The 24,252-nt window shown below is 45.9% G+C and overlaps 1 protein-coding gene across 1 annotated transcript in view; it reads right to left on the reverse strand.

The window, feature by feature from the left end:
• The window catches only part of LOC124145381, a 28,186-nt gene extending 11,451 nt beyond the window's left edge, over positions 1-16,735 (reverse strand). The window contains exons 1-3 of the mRNA XM_046515130.2: positions 16,539-16,735; positions 15,181-15,434; positions 14,198-14,248 (exon numbers count right to left, since the gene is read on the reverse strand). Of these exons, the coding sequence (XP_046371086.2) occupies positions 14,199-14,248; positions 15,181-15,434; positions 16,539-16,720 (486 nt within the window). The 5' untranslated portion in view covers positions 16,721-16,735 and the 3' untranslated portion in view covers position 14,198. The remainder of the gene's footprint in view (positions 1-14,197; positions 14,249-15,180; positions 15,435-16,538) is intronic.
• Positions 16,736-24,252: the final 7,517 nt, after the last annotated feature.

Consider the following 24,252-nt stretch of genomic DNA (forward strand, 5'->3'; position numbering starts at 1 on the left):
AAACAAGCATGACATCTACTGTACACCACATTTCCACGAGAAGACAAGCATGACATCTGCTGTACACCACATTCCCACGAGAAGACAAGCACGACATCTACTGTACACCACGTTCCCACGAGAAGACAAGCATGAGATCTACTGTACTCCACATTCCCACGAGAAGAGAAGCATGACATCTACTGTACACCACATTTCCACGAGAAGACAAGCATGACATCTACTGTACACCACATTCCCACGAGAAGACAAGCATGACATCTACTGTACACCACGTTCCCACGAGATGACAAGGATGACATCTACTGTACACCACAATCCCACGAGAAGACAAGCATGACATCTACTGTACACCACATTCCCATGAGAAGACAAGCATGAGATCTACTGTACATCACATTCCCACGAGAAGACAAGCATGACATCTACTGTACACCACATTCCAACGAGAAAACAAGCATGAGATCTACTGTACACCACATTCCCACGAGAAGACAAGCATGAGATCTACTGTACACCACATTCCCACGAGAAGACAAGCACGACATCCACTGTACACCACATCCCCAAGAGAAGACAAGCATGAGATCTACTGTACTCCACATTCCCACAAGGAGACAAGCATGACATCTACTGTACACCACATTCCCACGAGGAGACAAGCATGAGATCTACTGTACTCCACATTCCCACGAGGAAACAACAATGACATCTACTGTACACCACATTCCCACGAGAAGACAAGCATGACATCTACTGTACACCACATTCCCACGAAGAGACAAGCATGAGATCTACTGTACACCACATTCCCACGAGAAGACAGGCATGACATCTACTGTACACCACATTCTCACGAGAAGACAAGCACGACTTCCACTGTACACCACATCCCCAAGAGAAGACAAGCATGAGATCTGCTGTACTCCACATTCCCACGAGGAGACAAGCATGACATCTACTGTACACCACATTTCCACGAGAAGACAAGCATGACATCTACTGTACACCACATTCCCACGAGAAGACAAGCATGACATCTACTGTACACCACGTTCCCACGAGATGACAAGGATGACATCTACTGTACACCACAATCCCACGAGAAGACAAGCATGACATCTACTGTACACCACATTCCCATGAGAAGACAAGCATGAGATCTACTGTACATCACATTCCCACGAGAAGACAAGCATGACATCTACTGTATTCCACATTCCAACGAGAAAACAAGCATGAGATCTACTGTACACCACATTCCCACGAGAAGACAAGCATGAGATCTACTGTACACCACATTCCCACGAGAAGACAAGCACGACATCCACTGTACACCACATCCCCAAGAGAAGACAAGCATGAGATCTACTGTACTCCACATTCCCACAAGGAGACAAGCATGACATCTACTGTACACCACATTCCCACGAGGAGACAAGCATGACATCTACTGTACTCCACATTCCCACGAGGAAACAACAATGACATCTACTGTACACCACATTCCCACGAGAAGACAAGCACGACATCTACTGTACACCACATTCCCACGAGAAGACAAGCATGACATATACTGTACATCACATTCCCACGAGAAGACAAGCATGACATCTACTGTACACCACATTCCCACGAGAAGACAAGCATGACATCTACTGTACACCACATTCCCACGAAGAGACAAGCATGAGATCTACTGTACACCACATTCCCACGAGAAGACAGGCATGACATCTACTGTACACCACATTCTCACGAGAAGACAAGCACGACTTCCACTGTACACCACATCCCCAAGAGAAGACAAGCATGAGATCTACTGTACTCCACATTCCCACGAGGAGACAAGCATGACATCTACTGTACACCACATTCCCACGAGAAGACAAGCATGACATCTACTGTTCGCTGAATTCCCACGAGAAGACAAGCATGCGATCTACTGTACACCACAATCCCACGAGAAGACAGGCATGAGATCTACTGTACACCACATTCCCACGAAAAGACAAGCACGACATCCACTGTACACCACATCCCCAAGAGAAGACAAGCATGAGATCTACTGTACACCACATTCCCACGAGGAGACAAGCATGAGATCTACTGTACTCCACATTCCCACGAGGAAACAACCATGACATCTACTGTACACCACATTCCCACGAAGAGACAAGCATGAGATCTTCTGTACACCACATCCCCACGAAGAAACAAGCATGACATCTACTGTACACCACAATCCCACGAGAAGACAAGCATGAGATCTACTGTACACCACATTCCCACGAGAAGACAAGCACGACATCCACTGTACACCACATCCCCAAGAGAAGACAAGCATGAGATCTACTGTACACCACATTCCCACGAGAAGACAAGCACGACATCCACTGTACACCACATCCCCAAGAGAAGACAAGCATGAGATCCACTGTACACCACATCCCCAAGAGAAGACAAGCATGAGATCTACTGTACACCACATTCCCACGAGGAGACAAGCATGAGATCTACTGTACACCACATTCCCACGAGAAGACAAGCATGAGATCTACTGTACACCACATTCCCACGAGAAGACAAGCATGAGATCTACTGTACACCACATTCCCACGAAGAGACAAGCATGACATCTACTGTGCAACACAATCCCACGAGAAGACAAGCATGAGATCTACTGTACACCACATTCCCACGAGAAGACAAGCACGACTTCCACTGTACACCACATCCCCAAGAGAAGACAAGCATGAGATCTACTGTACTCCACATTCCCACAAGGAGACAAGCATGACATCTACTGTACACCACATTCCCATGAGAAGGCAAGCATGAGATTTACTGTACTCCACATTCCCGAGAGGAAACAACCATAACATCTACTGTACACCACATTCCCACGAGAAGACAAGCATGACATCTACTGTACATCACATTCCCACGAGAAGACAAGCATGACATCAACTGTACACCACATTCCCACGAGAAGACAAGCATGAGATCTACTGTACACCACATTCCCACGAAGAGACAAGCATGAGATCTACTGTACACCACATTCCCACGAGAAGACAGGCATGACATCTACTGTACACCACAATCCCACGAGAAGACAAGCATGACATCTACTGTACACCACATTCCCACGAGAAGACAAGCATGAGATCTACTGTACACCACATTCCCGCGAGAAGACAGGGATGACATCTACTGTACACCACAATCCCACGAGAAGACAAGCATGACATCTACTGTACACCACATTCCCACGAGAAGACAAGCATGACATCTACTGTACATCACATTCCCACGAGAAGACAAGCATGACATCTACTGTACACAACATTCCAACGAGAAAACAAGCATGACATCTGCTGTACACCACATTCCCACGAGGAGACAAGCATGATAGATCTACTGTTCACCACATTCCCACGAGAAGACAAGCATGACATCTACTGTACTCCACATTTCCACGAGTAGACAAGCATGACATCTACTGTACACCACATTCCCACGAAAAGACAAGCCTGACATCTACTGTACACCACATTCCCACGAGAAGACAAGCACGACATCTACTGTACACCACATTCCAACGAGAAGACAAGCATGACATCTACTGTACTCCACATCCCCACGAGAAGACAAGCACGACATCTACTGTACACCACATTCCCACGAGAAAACAAGCATGACATCTACTGTACTCCACATTCCCACGAGAAGACAAGCACGACATCCACTGTACACCACATTCCCACGAGAAGACAAGCATGAGATCTACTGTATACCACATTCCCACGAGCAGACAAGCATGACATCTACTGTACACCACATTCCCACGAGAAAACAAGCATGACATCTACTGTACACCACATTACCACTAGAAGACAAGCATGGCATCTGCTGTACACCACATTCCCACGAGAAGACAAGCACGACATCCATTGTACACCACACCCCCAAGAGAAGACAAGCATGAGATCTACTGTATACCACATTCCAACGAGAAGACAAGCATGAGATCTACTGTACATCACATTCCCACGAGCAGACAAGCATGCGATCTACTGTACACCACATTCCCACGAGAAAACAAGCATGACATCTACTGTACACCACATTTCCACTAGAAGACAAGCATGACATCTGCTGTACACCACATTCCCACGAGAAGACAAGCACGACATCTACTGTACACCACGTTCCCACGAGAAGACAAGCATGAGATCTACTGTACTCCACATTCCCACGAGAAGAGAAGCATGACATCTACTGTACACCACATTTCCACGAGAAGACAAGCATGACATCTACTGTACACCACATTCCCACGAGAAGACAAGCATGACATCTACTGTACACCACGTTCCCACGAGATGACAAGGATGACATCTACTGTACACCACAATCCCACGAGAAGACAAGCATGACATCTACTGTACACCACATTCCCATGAGAAGACAAGCATGAGATCTACTGTACATCACATTCCCACGAGAAGACAAGCATGACATCTACTGTATTCCACATTCCAACGAGAAAACAAGCATGAGATCTACTGTACACCACATTCCCACGAGAAGACAAGCATGAGATCTACTGTACACCACATTCCCACGAGAAGACAAGCACGACATCCACTGTACACCACATCCCCAAGAGAAGACAAGCATGAGATCTACTGTACTCCACATTCCCACGAGGAAACAACAATGACATCTACTGTACACCACATTCCCACGAGAAGACAAGCACGACATCTACTGTACACCACATTCCCACGAGAAGACAAGCATGACATATACTGTACATCACATTCCCACGAGAAGACAAGCATGACATCTACTGTACACCACATTCCCACGAGAAGACAAGCATGACATCTACTGTACACCACATTCCCACGAAGAGACAAGCATGAGATCTACTGTACACCACATTCCCACGAGAAGACAGGCATGACATCTACTGTACACCACATTCTCACGAGAAGACAAGCACGACTTCCACTGTACACCACATCCCCAAGAGAAGACAAGCATGAGATCTACTGTACTCCACATTCCCACGAGGAGACAAGCATGACATCTACCGTACACCACATTCCCACGAGAAGACAAGCATGAGATTTACTGTACTCCACAATCCCGAGAGGAAACAACCATAACATCTACTGTACACCACATTCCCACGAGAAGACAAGCATGACATCTACTGTACATCACATTCCCACGAGAAGACAAGCATGACATCAACTGTACACCACATTCCCACGAGAAGACAATCATGAGATCTACTGTACACCACATTCCCACGAAGAGACAAGCATGAGATCTACTGTACACCACATTCCCACGAGAAGACAGGCATGACATCTACTGTACACCACATTCCCACGAGAAGACAAGCATGACATCTACTGTACACCACATTCCCAAGAGAAGACAAGCATGAGATCTACTGTACACCACATTCCCACGAGAAGACAGGCATGACATCTACTGTACACCACAATCCCACGAGAAGACAAGCATGAGATCTACTGTACACCACATTCCCACGAGAAGACAAGCAGGACATCTACTGTACATCACATTCCCACGAGAAGACAAGCATGACATCTGCTGTACACCACATTCCCACGAGAAGACAAGCATGAGAGATCTACTGTACACCACATTCCCACGAGAAGACAAGCATGACATCTACTGTACTCCACATTTCCACGAGTAGACAAGCATGACATCTACTGTACACCACATTCCCACGAAAAGACAAGCATGACATCTACTGTACACCACATTCCCACGAGAAGACAAGCACGACATCTACTGTACACCACATTCCAACGAGAAGACAAGCATGACATCTACTGTACACCACATCCCCACGAGAAGACAAGCACGACATCTACTGTACACCACATTCCCACGAGAAAACAAGCATGACATCTACTGTACACGACATTCCAACGAGAAGACAAGCATGACATCTACTGTACTCCACATTCCCACGAGAAGACAAGCACGACATCCACTGTAAGCCACACCCCCAAGAGAAGACAAGCATGAGATCTACTGTATACCACATTCCCACGAGCAGACAAGCATGACATCTACTGTACACCACATTCCCACGAGAAAACAAGCATGACATCTACTGTACACCACATTACCACTAGAAGACAAGCATGGCATCTGCTGTACACCACATTCCCACGAGAAGACAAGCACGACATCCACTGTACACCACACCCCCAAGAGAAGACAAGCATGAGATCTACTGTATACCACATTCCAACGAGAAGACAAGCATGAGATCTACTGTACATCACATTCCCACGAGCAGACAAGCATGACATCTACTGTACACCACATTCCCACGAGAAAACAAGCATGACATCTACTGTACACCACATTTCCACTAGAAGACAAGCATGACATCTGCTGTACACCACATTCCCACGAGAAGACAAGCACGACATCTACTGTACACCACGTTCCCACGAGAAGACAAGCATGAGATCTACTGTACTCCACATTCCCACGAGAAGAGAAGCATGACATCTACTGTACACCACATTTCCACGAGAAGACAAGCATGACATCTACTGTACACCACATTCCCACGAGAAGACAAGCATGACATCTACTGTACACCACGTTCCCACGAGATGACAAGGATGACATCTACTGTACACCACAATCCCCAAGAGAAGACAAGCATGACATCTACTGTACACCACATTCCCATGAGAAGACAAGCATGAGATCTACTGTACATCACATTCCCACGAGAAGACAAGCAGGACATCTACTGTACACCACATTCCAACGAGAAAACAAGCATGAGATCTACTGTACACCACATTCCCACGAGAAGACAAGCATGAGATCTACTGTACACCACATTCCCACGAGAAGACAAGCACGACATCCACTGTACACCACATCCCCAAGAGAAGACAAGCATGAGATCTACTGTACTCCACATTCCCACAAGGAGACAAGCATGACATCTACTGTACACCACATTCCCACGAGGAGACAAGCATGAGATCTACTGTACTCCACATTCCCACGAGGAAACAACAATGACATCTACTGTACACCACATTCCCACGAGAAGACAAGCAGGACATCTACTGTACACCACATTCCCACGAAGAGACAAGCATGAGATCTACTGTACACCACATTCCCACGAGAAGACAGGCATGACATCTACTGTACACCACATTCTCACGAGAAGACAAGCACGACTTCCACTGTACACCACATCCCCAAGAGAAGACAAGCATGAGATCTACTGTACTCCACATTCCCACGAGGAGACAAGCATGACATCTACTGTACACCACATTTCCACGAGAAGACAAGCATGACATCTACTGTACACCACATTCCCACGAGAAGACAAGCATGACATCTACTGTACACCACGTTCCCACGAGATGACAAGGATGACATCTACTGTACACCACAATCCCACGAGAAGACAAGCATGACATCTACTGTACACCACATTCCCATGAGAAGACAAGCATGAGATCTACTGTACATCACATTCCCACGAGAAGACAAGCATGACATCTACTGTATTCCACATTCCAACGAGAAAACAAGCATGAGATCTACTGTACACCACATTCCCACGAGAAGACAAGCATGAGATCTACTGTACACCACATTCCCACGAGAAGACAAGCACGACATCCACTGTACACCACATCCCCAAGAGAAGACAAGCATGAGATCTACTGTACTCCACATTCCCACAAGGAGACAAGCATGACATCTACTGTACACCACATTCCCACGAGGAGACAAGCATGACATCTACTGTACTCCACATTCCCACGAGGAAACAACAATGACATCTACTGTACACCACATTCCCACGAGAAGACAAGCACGACATCTACTGTACACCACATTCCCACGAGAAGACAAGCATGACATATACTGTACATCACAATCCCACGAGAAGACAAGCATGACATCTACTGTACACCACATTCCCACGAGAAGACAAGCATGACATCTACTGTACACCACATTCCCACGAAGAGACAAGCATGAGATCTACTGTACACCACATTCCCACGAGAAGACAGGCATGACATCTACTGTACACCACATTCTCACGAGAAGACAAGCACGACTTCCACTGTACACCACATCCCCAAGAGAAGACAAGCATGAGATCTACTGTACTCCACATTCCCACGAGGAGACAAGCATGACATCTACTGTACACCACATTCCCACGAGAAGACAAGCATGAGATTTACTGTACTCCACATTCCCGAGAGGAAACAACCATAACATCTACTGTACACCACATTCCCACGAGAAGACAAGCATGAGATCTACTGTACATCACATTCCCACGAGAAGACAAGCATGACATCAACTGTACACCACATTCCCACGAGAAGACAAGCATGAGATCTACTGTACACCACATTCCCACGAAGAGACAAGCATGAGATCTACTGTACACCACATTCCCACGAGAAGACAGGCATGACATCTACTGTACACCACATTCCCACGAGAAGACAAGCATGACATCTACTGTACACCACATTCCCATGAGAAGACAAGCATGAGATCTACTGTACACCACATTCCCACGAGAAGACAGGCATGACATCTACTGTACACCACAATCCCACGAGAAGACAAGCATGACATCTACTGTACATCACATTCCCACGAGAAGACAAGCATGACATCTACTGTACACCACATTCCCACGAGAAAACAAGCATGACATCTACTGTACACCACATTCCCATGAGAAGAGAAGCATGACATCTACTGTGTACCACATTGCCACGAGAAGACAAGCATGAGATCTACTGTACACCACATTCCCACAAGAAGACAAGCATGACATCTACTATACACCACATCCCCACGAGAAGACAAGCATGACATCTACTGTACACCACATTCCCACGAGAAGACAAGCATGACATCTACTGTACACAACATTCCAACGAGTAGACAAGCACGACATCTATTGTACACCACATTCCCACGAGAAGACAAGCAGGACATCTACTGTATTCCACATCCCCACGATAAGACAAGCATGACATCTACTGTACACCACAATCCCACGAGATGACAAGCATGACATCTACTGTACACCACATTTCCACGAGTAGACAAGCACGATATCTACTGTACACCACATTCCCACGAGAAGACAAGCATGAGATCTACTGTACTCCACATTCCCACGAGTAGACAAGCACGACATCTACTGTACACCACATTCCCACGAGAAGACAAGCATGACATCTACTGTACACCACATTCCCACGAGAAGACAAGCATGACATCTACTGTACACCACATTCCCACGAGAAGACAAGCATGAGATCTACTGTACACCACATTCCCTCGAAGAGATAAGCATGACATCTACTGTACACCACATTCCCACGAGAAGACAAGCATGACATCTACTGTACATCACATTCCCACGAGAAGACAAGCATGACATCTACTGTACACCACATTCCAACGAGAAAACAAGCATGACATCTGCTGTACACCATATCCCCACGAGAAGACAAGCATGAGAGATCTACTGTACACCACATTCCCACGAGAAGACAAGCATGACATCTACTGTACTCCACATTTCCACGAGTAGACAAGCATGACATCTACTGTACACCACATTCCCACGAAAAGACAAGCATGACATCTACTGTACACCACATTCCCACGAGAAGACAAGCACGACATCTACTGTACACCACATTCCAACGAGAAGACAAGCATGACATCTACTGTACACCACATCCCCACGAGAAGACAAGCACGACATCTACTGTACACCACATTCCCACGAGAAAACAAGCATGACATCTACTGTACACGACATTCCAACGAGAAGACAAGCATGACATCTACTGTACTCCACATTCCCACGAGAAGACAAGCACGACATCCACTGTAAGCCACACCCCCAAGAGAAGACAAGCATGCGATCTACTGTATACCACATTCCCACGAGCAGACAAGCATGACATCTACTGTACACCACATTCCCACGAGAAAACAAGCATGACATCTACTGTACACCACATTACCACTAGAAGACAAGCATGGCATCTGCTGTACACCACATTCCCACGAGAAGACAAGCACGACATCCACTGTACACCACACCCCCAAGAGAAGACAAGCATGAGATCTACTGTATACCACATTCCAACGAGAAGACAAGCATGAGATCTACTGTACATCACATTCCCACGAGCAGACAAGCATGACATCTACTGTACACCACATTCCCACGAGAAAACAAGCATGACATCTACTGTACACCACATTTCCACTAGAAGACAAGCATGACATCTGCTGTACACCACATTCCCACGAGAAGACAAGCACGACATCTACTGTACACCACGTTCCCACGAGAAGACAAGCATGAGATCTACTGTACTCCACATTCCCACGAGAAGAGAAGCATGAGATCTACTGTACACCACATTCCCACGAGAAGACAAGCATGAGATCTACTGTACACCACATTCCCACGAGAAGACAAGCACGACATCTACTGTACACCACATTCCCACGAGAAGACAAGCATGACATCTACTGTACACCACATTCCCACGAAGAGACAAGCATGAGATCTACTGTACACCACATTCCCACGAGAAGACAGGCATGACATCTACTGTACACCACATTCTCACGAGAAGACAAGCACGACTTCCACTGTACACCACATCCCCAAGAGAAGACAAGCATGAGATCTACTGTACTCCACATTCCCACGAGGAGACAAGCATGACATCTACTGTACACCACATTTCCACGAGAAGACAAGCATGACATCTACTGTACACCACATTCCCACGAGAAGACAAGCATGACATCTACTGTACACCACGTTCCCACGAGATGACAAGGATGACATCTACTGTACACCACAATCCCACGAGAAGACAAGCATGACATCTACTGTACACCACATTCCCATGAGAAGACAAGCATGAGATCTACTGTACATCACATTCCCACGAGAAGACAAGCATGACATCTACTGTATTCCACATTCCAACGAGAAAACAAGCATGAGATCTACTGTACACCACATTCCCACGAGAAGACAAGCATGAGATCTACTGTACACCACATTCCCACGAGAAGACAAGCACGACATCCACTGTACACCACATCCCCAAGAGAAGACAAGCATGAGATCTACTGTACTTCACATTCCCACAAGGAGACAAGCATGACATCTACTGTACACCACATTCCCACGAGGAGACAAGCATGACATCTACTGTACTCCACATTCCCACGAGGAAACAACAATGACATCTACTGTACACCACATTCCCACGAGAAGACAAGCATGACATATACTGTACATCACATTCCCACGAGAAGACAAGCATGACATCTACTGTACACCACATTCCCACGAGAAGACAAGCATGACATCTACTGTACACCACATTCCCACGAAGAGACAAGCATGAGATCTACTGTACACCACATTCCCACGAGAAGACAGGCATGACATCTACTGTACACCACATTCTCACGAGAAGACAAGCACGACTTCCACTGTACACCACATCCCCAAGAGAAGACAAGCATGAGATCTACTGTACTCCACATTCCCACGAGGAGACAAGCATGACATCTACTGTACACCACATTCCCACGAGAAGACAAGCATGAGATTTACTGTACTCCACATTCCCGAGAGGAAACAACCATAACATCTACTGTACACCACATTCCCACGAGAAGACAAGCATGAGATCTACTGTACATCACATTCCCACGAGAAGACAAGCATGACATCAACTGTACACCACATTCCCACGAGAAGACAAGCATGAGATCTACTGTACACCACATTCCCACGAAGAGACAAGCATGAGATCTACTGTACACCACATTCCCACGAGAAGACAGGCATGACATCTACTGTACACCACATTCCCACGAGAAGACAAGCATGACATCTACTGTACACCACATTCCCATGAGAAGACAAGCATGAGATCTACTGTACACCACATTCCCACGAGAAGACAGGCATGACATCTACTGTACACCACAATCCCACGAGAAGACAAGCATGACATCTACTGTACATCACATTCCCACGAGAAGACAAGCATGACATCTACTGTACACCACATTCCCACGAGAAAACAAGCATGACATCTACTGTACACCACATTCCCATGAGAAGAGAAGCATGACATCTACTGTGTACCACATTGCCACGAGAAGACAAGCATGAGATCTACTGTACACCACATTCCCACAAGAAGACAAGCATGACATCTACTATACACCACATCCCCACGAGAAGACAAGCATGACATCTACTGTACACCACATTCCCACGAGAAGACAAGCATGACATCTACTGTACACAACATTCCAACGAGTAGACAAGCACGACATCTATTGTACACCACATTCCCACGAGAAGACAAGCAGGACATCTACTGTATTCCACATCCCCACGATAAGACAAGCATGACATCTACTGTACACCACAATCCCACGAGATGACAAGCATGACATCTACTGTACACCACATTTCCACGAGTAGACAAGCACGATATCTACTGTACACCACATTCCCACGAGAAGACAAGCATGAGATCTACTGTACTCCACATTCCCACGAGTAGACAAGCACGACATCTACTGTACACCACATTCCCACGAGAAGACAAGCATGACATCTACTGTACACCACATTCCCACGAGAAGACAAGCATGAGATCTACTGTACACCACATTCCCACGAGAAGACAAGCATGAGATCTACTGTACACCACATTCCCTCGAAGAGATAAGCATGAGATCTACTGTACACCACATTCCCACGAGAAGACAGGCATGACATCTACTGTACACCAGAATCCCACGAGAAGACAAGCATGACATCTACTGTACACCACATTCCCACGAGAAGACAAGCATGAGATCTACTGTACATCACATTCCCACGAGAAGACAAGCATGACATCTACTGTACATCACATTCCAACGAGAAAACAAGCATGACATGTACTGTACACCACATTCCCACGAGAAGACAAGCATGAGATCTACTGTACACCAGATTCCAACGAGAAAACAAGAACGACATCCACTGTACACCACATCCCCAAGAGAAGACAAGCATGAGATCTACTGTACTCCACATTCCCACAAGGAGACAAGCATGACATCTACTGTACACCACATTCCCACGAGGAGACAAGCATGAGGTCTACTGTACTCCACATTCCCACGAGGAAACAACAATGACATCTACTGTACACCACATTCCCACGAGAAGACAAGCACGACTTCTACTGTACACCACATTCCCACGAGAAGACAAGCATGACATCTACTGTACATCACATTCCCACGAGAAGACAAGCATGACATCTACTGTACACCACATTCCCACGAGAAGACAAGCATGAGATCTACTGTACACCACATTCCCACGAAGAGACAAGCATGAGATCTACTGTACACCACATTCCCACGAGAACACAGGCATGACATCTACTGTACACCACAATCCCACGAGAAGACAAGCATGACATCTACTGTACACCACATTCCCACGAGAAGACAAGCATGAGATCTACTGTACACCACATTCCCACGAGAAGACAGGCATGAGATCTACTGTACATCACATTCCCACGAGAAGACAAGCATGACATCTACTGTACACCACATTCCCACGAGAAGACAAGCATGACATCTACTGTACACCACATTCCCACGAGAAGACAAGCATGACATCTACTGTACACCACATCCCCACGAGAAGACAAGCATGACATCTACTGTACACCACATTCCCACGAGAAGACAAGCATGACATCTACTGTACACCAGATCCCCACGAGAAGACAAGCATGACATCTACTGTACACCACATTCCCACGAGAAGACAAGCATGACATCTACTGTACACCACATTCCCACGAGAAGACAAGCATGAGATCTACTGTACACCACATTCCCAGAGAGAAGAGAGAGTTTTACAACCTCTTTAACAAACGAGAATGCTGAACTATTAGTTTACAAACATTACGGGCCTTATTAAATTCTCCACTTCTTCAAACCGAACAATCCCCATTTTCGACGTATGACATACCTCATCGTTTGACTGTTCCATGCAAGGTTTCGCTTGCAGCCATACTGTCACCTGAAAATATACAATACAGCAAAACCTCGTTAATCCAGACGGTGCCATTCCTCGCCAAATCTAATCAGGACTGATGTTCCATTGAATATTTATGAAGTTAACATTCCAATTGATTCAATGGCGTTTGATTGGCTAACCAAGCAATTATATTTGCGTTTATATTCCGATAAACTTTGAAACGACCCCGCCGTCCGCATAAGATGACATTCAGTAAGAAAACATGTCGCCGCGCCTGACCACTCGATCCCTCAAGCCCTGGAAGATCCAGGTTAGAATTGGTCTTCAGTAACCAATGCCTGTCGTAAGAGGCGACGACGGACCCGTGAAGATCCGGGGTAGAATAGGTCTTCAGCAACCAATTCCGGACGTAAAAGGCGACTGTGCTTAGAGGTAAGAGGTGACTTTGATGCATGTCATCGTATCCCAAATACCTAGATCGATGCTCTTGATGTCAAACACTGGATTGCGTGGTCCAGCCTCGATTATTTGTTTGTAGTTTAACGTCGCACTCAGCAATAGTCCAGCTATATGAACACGGTCTGTAAATAATCGACGCTTGACCAGACAATCCAGTGAGTGATGACATCATGAGCATCGATCCACACAATATGGGATCGATGACATGCATCAACCAAGTCAGCGAGCCTGACCACCCGATCCCATTTATCGCCTCTTACGACAAGCATAGTCGGCTTTTACGGCAAGCGTGGGTTGCTGAAGACCTATTCTACCCCGGATCTTTACGGGTCCTAGACTAGATTAGTTACAGACCCCCGTCATATAGCTGGAATATTGCTGAGTGCGGCGTTAAACAACAAACACAAAACTTACACACTGCCGCCATATAGCATGGATATTAACGACAAACAAATTCTAACCCGGAATCCCGACGTGATCAAGTTTTTACTCCCCGCTGAACTACGAATGCTTACGTTGATCCACTGAGTTCTGCTTGTATTTTGTCATGATAGGGTCTTCATCAACGTTCAGTATCATGGAAATATCCCGTTGGGACAAACGTGTCTTCTTCAGTAAGTCTCTTAACACTTGGCATTTGTTGGTGTTGGTGGGGCTGGGACGTTGTCTCACCAGCCTCAGACGGCTTCTGTTCCACCATCCCTCACCACCCTCCAGAAACAGCAACAGCAGCAGCAGGACCAGCGCGTGTCTCAGACGTAACGTCATCCTTTAAAAACAAAAATACGTGTGTTTGTTTGTTGTTTAACGTCGCACTGCGCAATATTCAAGCTATGTGACGGCGGATGCTAAATAATCGGACCCGTGAAGATCCGGGGTAGAATAGGTCTTCAGCAACCCATGCTTGCCGTAAAAGGTGACTATGCTTGTCGTAAAAGGCGACCAACAGGATCGGGTGGTCAGGCTCGATGACCTGGTTGATGCATGTCATCGATCCCAATTGCGTGGATCGACGCTCATGATGTCAATCACTGGATTGTCTGGTCCAGACTCGATTATTTACAGACCGCTGTCATATAGCTGGAGTGCGTCGTAAGACAAACAAATAAACAAACAAAACTTAACCACCCGATCCTCATACTCCGGCAGGCCCGTGAAGACGCCGGGGTAGAATAGGTCTTCAGCAATCCATACTTGCCGTAAAAGGTGACTATGCTTGTCGTAAAAGGCGACCAACGGGATCGGGTGGTCAGGCTCGCTGACTTGGTTGATGCATGTCATCGATCCCAATCGCGTGGATTGATGCTCATGATATCAATCACTGGACTGTCTGGTTCAGACTCGATTATTTACAGACCGCGGTCATATAGCTGGAATATTGCTGAGTGCGGCGTTAAACAACAAACCAACAACCAAATCATACTCCGGCTCTTACCCTAAGGTCCCCATCCAACCTGTGCTGTCTTCAGAAGCGACTAAACGGGTTGGGTTGTCAGTAATATTGTTTGTTTCTTTAGTCACGTCAATATTCCAGCAAGCCTGACCTCCCGATCCCGTTAGTCGCCTTTTACGGCAAGCATGGGTTGTAGAAGGCCTATTCTAACCCGGATCTTCACGAATGGAATTGTGGATGCAGGGGTGAGCAACCAGACGCCATTTTGAAACATTATTTAATTAAAAAAAAACCCAGAACAAAATCATTTGGTGACGTAAAAATAAATAAACCAATATTTGATTAAAAACTCAATTTCCCCCGATTTATTGAGTAATTGAAAAATAAGTAAAGTATAGCCCACTTCTTCCCGAAAGGTTGTATCGGCGCTTGCTGGAATATTGTGTACTGTTAAACAATAAAAGGACGCTACAAACTTACCTTGATATTTGCTTCTGAGCGGGACTGTCTGATGGTGTGAGTACAATGTTTATCTGTAACTGACTATCCACTCTACAATCATGGCACAGTGTGAAAAAAAAGTCATTGGTTGAGAAGGGTGTGATGAGTTCCGGGCGACAGCGTTGTGTACCGCAGTTCACACGGTGCGTGAAGTGAAGCATAGATACAGCACTTCCTGGTCGATGCCACAATCACGACTATGTGTCAAACATGTTACCTATGAAAATCACAAACGTGTATTGAACCAATTCTGACAACAATTCATAAGGCCTTACACTGTATATTTTAGTTTTGCGGAACCACAGACCCTAAAAATCGAAAATTCAGAAAATATTGAAATCCCAAAAGTTCTTTTTGTACCACCGAATGTAACAAACTAACAATGAAACGCTGCTGATATGTATTTGTATCACCTACCGATCCAAATCGAACATTAAGATGACTGGACCCTTGAAGATCCGGGGTAGAATAGGTCTTCAGCAACCCATGCTTGCCGTAATAGGCGACTATACTTACCGTAACTAACGCAACGGTTCATGATGGATGATGATCTCGCCTTCTGTTTCGTTGCCGTAAGATACCCGTGATCGTGGGTTTCATCCCAGTGTAACCGTCTACTGTCTGGGTTGGTTGGTTTGTTGGTTTGTTGGTTTGTTTTTTGACGCCGCATTCAGCGATAGTCAAGCTTTATGACGGCGGCCTGTAAATGATCGAGTCTCTGAACCAGACAATCCAGTGATTGATATCATGAACATCGATCAACCCAATTTGGGTCGATGACATGGTGACGTAATATAACCGTCCTTTCACCGTGGGTTTCATCCCAGTGTAACCGTCTACCATCTAGCTTACATAAGATAACCGTGCTCATTGGTTTCATCCCAGGAACCGTCTACTATGTGGTCGACGTAAGATAACTGTGCTTGTGGGTTTCATCCCAGGAACCGTCTACTATCTGGTCGACGTAAGATACCCTTGTTTGTGGGTTTCATCCCAGTGTAACTGTCTACTATCTGGTCGACGTAAGATACCCTTGTTTGTGGGTTTCATCCCAGTGTAACCGTCTACTATCTGGTCTACATAAGATAACCGTGCTCATTGGTTTCATCCCAGGAACCGTCTACTATCTGGTCGACGTAAGATACCCTTGTTTGTGGGTTTCACCCAGTGTAATCGTCTACTGTCTGGTCGACGTAAGATACCCTTGTTTGTGGGTTTCATCCCAGTGTAACCGTCTGCTATCTGGTCGACGTAAGATACCCTTGTTTGTGGGTTTCATCCCAGTGTAACCGTCTACTATCTGGTCGACGTAAGATACCTGTGCTTGCGGGTTTCATCCCAGTGTAACCGTCTACTATCTGGTCGAAGTAAGATAACCGTGCTTGTGGGTTTCATCTCTGTGTAATCGTCTACTATCTGGTCGAAGTAAGATAACCGTGCTTGTGGGTTTCATCCCAGTGTAACTGTCTACCATCTGGCTTACATAAGATAACCGTGCTCATTGGTTTCATCCCAGGAACCGTCTACTATGTGGTCGACGTAAGATAACTGTGCTTGTGGGTTTCATCCCAGGAACCGTCTACTATCTGGTCGAGGTAAGATACCCTTGTTTGTGGGTTTCATCCCAATGTAACCGTCTACTATCTGGCTTACATAAGATAACCGTGCTCATTGGTTTCATCCCAGGAACCGTCTACTATGTGGTCGACGTAAGATAACTGTGCTTGTGGGTTTCATCCCAGGAACCGTCTACTATCTGGTCGACGTAAGATACCCTTGTTTGTGGGTTTCATCCCAGTGTAACTGTCTACTATCTGGTCGACGTAAGATACCCTTGCTTGTTGGTTTCATCCCAGTGTAACCGTCTACTATCTGGTCTACATAAGATAACCGTGCTCATTGGTTTCATCCCAGGAACCGTCTACTATCTGGTCGACGTAAGATACCCTTGTTTGTGGGTTTCACCCAGTGTAACTGTCTACTGTCTGGTCGACGTAAGATACCCTTGTTTGTGGGTTTCATCCCAGTGTAACCGTCTACTATCTGGTCGACGTAAGATACCCTTGTTTGTGGGTTTCATGCCAGTGTAACCGTCTACTATCTGGTCTACATAAGATAACCGTGCTCATTGGTTTCATCCCAGGAACCGTCTACTATCTGGTCGATGTAAGATACCCTTGTTTGTGGGTTTCACCCAGTGTAACTGTCTACTGTCTGGTCGACGTAAGATACCCTTGTTTGTGGGTTTCATCCCAGTGTAACCGTCTACTATCTGGTCTACATAAGATAACTGTGCTCATTGGTTTCATCCCAGGAACCGTCTACTATCTGGTCGACGTAAGATAACCGTGCTTGTGGGTTTCATCCCAGTGTAACCGTCTACTATCTGGCTTACATAAGATAACCGTGCTCATTGGTTTCATCCCAGGAACCGTCTACTATGTGGTCGACGTAAGATAACTGTGCTTGTGGGTTTCATCCCAGGAACCGTCTACTATCTGGTCGACGTAAGATACCCTTGTTTGTGGGTTTCATCCCAGTGTAACTGTCTACTATCTGGTCGACATAAGATACCCTTGTTTGTGGGTTTCATCCCAGTGTAACCGTCTACTATCTGGTCTACATAAGATAACCGTGCTCATTGGTTTCATCCCAGGAACCGTCTACTATCTGGTCGACGTAAGATACCCTTGTTTGTGGGTTTCACCCAGTGTAACTGTCTACTGTCTGGTCGACGTAAGATACCCTTGTTTGTGGGTTTCATCCCAGTGTAACCGTCTACTATCTGGTCGACGTAAGATACCCTTGTTTGTGGGTTTCATCCCAGTGTCACCGTCTACTATCTGGTCGACGTAAGATAACCTTGCTTGGGGGTTTCATCCCAGTGTAACCGTCTACTATCTGGTCAACGTAAGATACCTGTGCTTGTGGGTTTCATCCCAGTGTAACCGTCTACTATCTGGTCAACGTAAGATAACTGTGCTCGTGGGTTTCATGCCAGTGTAACCGTCTACTATCTGGTCTACATAAGATAACCGTGCTTGTGGATTTCATCCCAGTGTAACCGTCTACTATCTGGTCGACGTAAGATAACCATGCTTTTGGATTTCATCCCAGTGTAACCGTCTACTATCCGGTCTAAGTAAGATAACCGTGCTTCTGGGTTTCATCCCAGTGTAACCGTCTACTATCTCAGCGACGTAAGATACCTGTGCTTGTTGGTTTCATCCCAGTGTAACTGTCTACTATCTGGTCGATGTAAGATACCTGTGCTTGTGGGTTTCATCCCAGTGTAACCGTCTACTATCTGGTCGATGTAAGATAACTGTGCTTGTTGGTTTCATCCCAGGAACCGTCTACCATCTGGTCGACGTAAGATAACCGTGCATGTGGGTTTCATCTCAGTGTAACCCTCTACTATCTGGTTGACGTAAGACAACCGTGCTTGTGGGTTTCATCTCTGTGTAACCGTCTACTATCTGGTTGAAGTAAGATAACCGTGCTTGTGGGTTTCATCCCAGTGTAACCGTCTACTATCTGGTCGACGTAAGATACCTGTGCTTGTTGGTTTCATCCCAGTGTAACTGTCTACTATCTGGTCGATGTAAGATACCTGTGCTTGTGGGTTTCATCCCAGTGTAACCGTCTACTATCTGGTCGATGTAAGATAACTGTGCTTGTGGGTTTCATCCCAGGAACCGTCTACCATCTAGTCGACGTAAGATAACCGTGCATGTGGGTTTCATCTCAGTGTAACCCTCTACTATCTGGTTGACGTAAGACAACCGTGCTTGTGGGTTTCATCTCTGTGTAACCGTCTACTATCTGGTTGAAGTAAGATAACCGTGCTTGTGGGTTTCATGCCAGTGTAACCGTCTACTATCTGGTCTACATAAGATACCTGTGCTCATGGGTTTTATCCCAGGAACCGTCTACTATTTGGCCAACATAAGATACCTGTGCTTGTGGGTTTTATCTCAGTGTAACCGTCTACTATCTGGTCAACGTAAGATAACTGTGCTTGTGGGTTTCATCCCAGGAACCGTCTACCATCTGGTCGACGTAAGATAACCGTGCATGTGGGTTTCATCTCAGTGTAACCATCTACTATCTGGTTGACGTAAGACAACCGTGCTTGTGGGTTTCATCTCTGTGTAACTGTCTACTATCTGGTTGAAGTAAGATAACCGTGCTTGTGGGTTTCATCCTAGTGTAACCGTCTACTATCTGGTCGACGTAAGATACCTGTGCTTGTGGGTTTCATCCCAGTGTAACCGTCTACTATCTGGTCGAAGTAAGATAACCGTGCTTGTGGGTTTCATCCCAGTGTAACCGTGTACTATCTGGTCGAAGTAAGATAACCGTGCTTGTGGGTTTCATCCCAGTGTAACCGCCTACTATGTGGTCGACGTAAGATACCTGTGCTTGTGGGTTTCATCCCACTGTAACCGTCTACTATCTGGTTGACATAAGAAAACCGTGCTTGTGGGTCTCATCCCAGTGTAACCGTCTACTATCTGGTCGACGTAAGATAACTGTGCTTGTGGGTCTCATCCCAGTGTAACCGTCTACTATCTGGTCAACGTAAGATAACCATGCTTTTGGATTTCATCCCAGTGTAACCGTCTACTATCCGGTCTAAGTAAGATAACCGTGCTTGTGGGTTTCATCCCAGTGTAACCGTCTACTATCTCAGCGACGTAAGATACCTGTGCTTGTTGGTTTCATCCCAGTGTAACTGTCTACTATCTGGTCGATGTAAGATACCTGTGCTTGTGGGTTTCATCCCAGTGTAACCGTCTACTATCTGGTCGATGTAAGACAACTGTGCTTGTTGGTTTCATCCCAGGAACCGTCTACCATCTGGTCGACGTAAGATAACCGTGCATGTGGGTTTCATCTCAGTGTAACCATCTACTATCTGGTTGACGTAAGACAACCGTGCTTGTGGGTTTCATCTCTGTGTAACCGTCTACTATCTGGTCGAAGTAAGATAACCGTGCTTGTGGGTTTCATCCCAGTGTAACCGTCTACTATCTGGTCGAAGTAAGATAACCGTGCTTGTGGGTTTCATCCAAGTGTAACCGTCTACTATCTGGTCGACGTAAGATATCTGTGCTTGCGGGTTTCATCCCAGTGTAACCGTCTACTATCTGGTCGACGTAAGATACCTGTGCTTGTGGGTTTCATCCCACTGTAACCGTCTACTATCTGGTCGAAGTAAGATAACCGTGCTTGTGGGTTTCATCCCAGTGTAACCCTCTACTATCTGGTTGACGTAAGATAACTGTGCTTGTGGGTTTCATCCCAGTGTAACCGTCTTCTATCTGGTCGACGTAAGATACCTGTGCTTGTGGGTTTCATCCCACTGTAACCGTCTACTATCTGGTCGAAGTAAGATAACCGTGCTTGTGGGTTTCATCCCACTGAAACTGTCTACTATCTGGTTGACGTAAGATAACTGTGCTTGTGGGTTTCATCCCAGGAACCGTCTACTATCTGGTCGACGTAAGATACCCTTGTTTGTGGGTTTCATCCCAGTGTAACTGTCTACTATCTGGTCGACGTAAGATACCCTTGCTTGTTGGTTTCATCCCAGTGTAACCGTCTACTATCTGGTCTACATAAGATAACCGTGCTCATTGGTTTCATCCCAGGAACCGTCTACTATCTGGTCGACGTAAGATACCCTTGTTTGTGGGTTTCACCCAGTGTAACTGTCTACTGTCTGGTCGACGTAAGATACCCTTGTTTGTGGGTTTCATCCCAGTGTAACCGTCTACTATCTGGTCGACGTAAGATACCCTTGTTTGTGGGTTTCATGCCAGTGTAACCGTCTACTATCTGGTCTACATAAGATAACCGTGCTCATTGGTTTCATCCCAGGAACCGTCTACTATCTGGTCGATGTAAGATACCCTTGTTTGTGGGTTTCACCCAGTGTAACTGTCTACTGTCTGGTCGACGTAAGATACCCTTGTTTGTGGGTTTCATCCCAGTGTAACCGTCTACTATCTGGTCTACATAAGATAACTGTGCTCATTGGTTTCATCCCAGGAACCGTCTACTATCTGGTCGACGTAAGATAACCGTGCTTGTGGGTTTCATCCCAGTGTAACCGTCTACTATCTGGCTTACATAAGATAACCGTGCTCATTGGTTTCATCCCAGGAACCGTCTACTATGTGGTCGACGTAAGATAACTGTGCTTGTGGGTTTCATCCCAGGAACCGTCTACTATCTGGTCGACGTAAGATACCCTTGTTTGTGGGTTTCATCCCAGTGTAACTGTCTACTATCTGGTCGACATAAGATACCCTTGTTTGTGGGTTTCATCCCAGTGTAACCGTCTACTATCTGGTCTACATAAGATAACCGTGCTCATTGGTTTCATCCCAGGAACCGTCTACTATTTGGCCAACATAACATACCTGTGCTTGTGGGTTTTATCTCAGTGTAACCGTCTACTATCTGGTCGATGTAAGATACCCGTGCTTGTGGGTTTCATCCCAGTGTAAGCGTCTACTATTTGGGCGATGTGAGATATCCGTGCTCATGGGTTTCATCCCGGTGTAACAGTCTACTATCTCAGCGACGTAAGATACCTTTGCTTGTGGGTTTCATCCCAGTGTAAACGTCTACTATCTGGGTGACATAAAATACCTGTGCTTGTTGGTTTCATCCCAGTGTAACCGTCTACTTCTGTGTGACTTAAGATATACATGCTTGTGGGTTTCATCCCAGTGTAACAGTCTTATTGTTTGGACCACGTAAGTTATCAGTGCTCGTGGGTTTCAACCCAGTGTAACCCTCTACTGCCTGGGCAACGTAAGATACCTGTGCTTGTGGGTTTCATCCCAGTGTAACCATCTTATTGTTTGGACGACGTAAGATATACGTGCTTGTGGGTTTCATCCTAGTGTAACCGTCTTATTGTCTCGACGACGTAAGATATACCTGCTTGTGGGTTTCATCCCAGTGTAACCGTCTACTGCCTGGGCAACGTAAGATACCCGTGCTTGTGGGTTTCATCCCAGTGTTACCGTCTTATTGTTTGGACGACGTAAGATATACATGTAGATGCTTGTGGGTTTCATCCTAGTGTAACCGTCTTGTTGTTTGGACGATGTAAGATATACATGTACATGCTTGTGGGTTTCATCCTAGTGTAACCGTCTTGTTGTTTGGACGACGTAAGATATATGTGCTTGTAGGTTTCATCCCAGTGTAAACGTCTACTGTTTGGACGACGTAAGATATACGTGCTTGTGGGTTTCATCCCAGTGTAAATGTCAACTGTTTGGACGACGTAAGATATACGTGCTTGTGGGTTCCATCCCAGTGTAAATGTCTACTGTTTGGACGACGTAAGATATACCTGCTTGTGGGTTCCATCCCAGTGTAAATGTCTATTGTTTGGACGACGTAAGATATACGTGCTTGTGGGTTTCATCCTAGTGTAACCGTCTTATTGTCTCGACGACGTAAGATATACCTGCTTGTGGGTTTCATCCCAGTGTAACCGTCTACTGCCTGGGCAACGTAAGATACCCGTGCTTGTGGGTTTCATCCCAGTGTTACCGTCTTATTGTTTGGACGACGTAAGATATACATGTAGATGCTTGTGGGTTTCATCCTAGTGTAACCGTCTTGCTGTTTGGACGACGTAAGATATACGTGCTTGCGGGTTTCA

This window comes from Haliotis rufescens, unplaced genomic scaffold, assembly GCF_023055435.1.
Source record: "Haliotis rufescens isolate VD_foot unplaced genomic scaffold, xgHalRufe1.0.p SCAF_14, whole genome shotgun sequence".
NCBI lineage: Eukaryota > Metazoa > Mollusca > Gastropoda > Lepetellida > Haliotidae > Haliotis > Haliotis rufescens.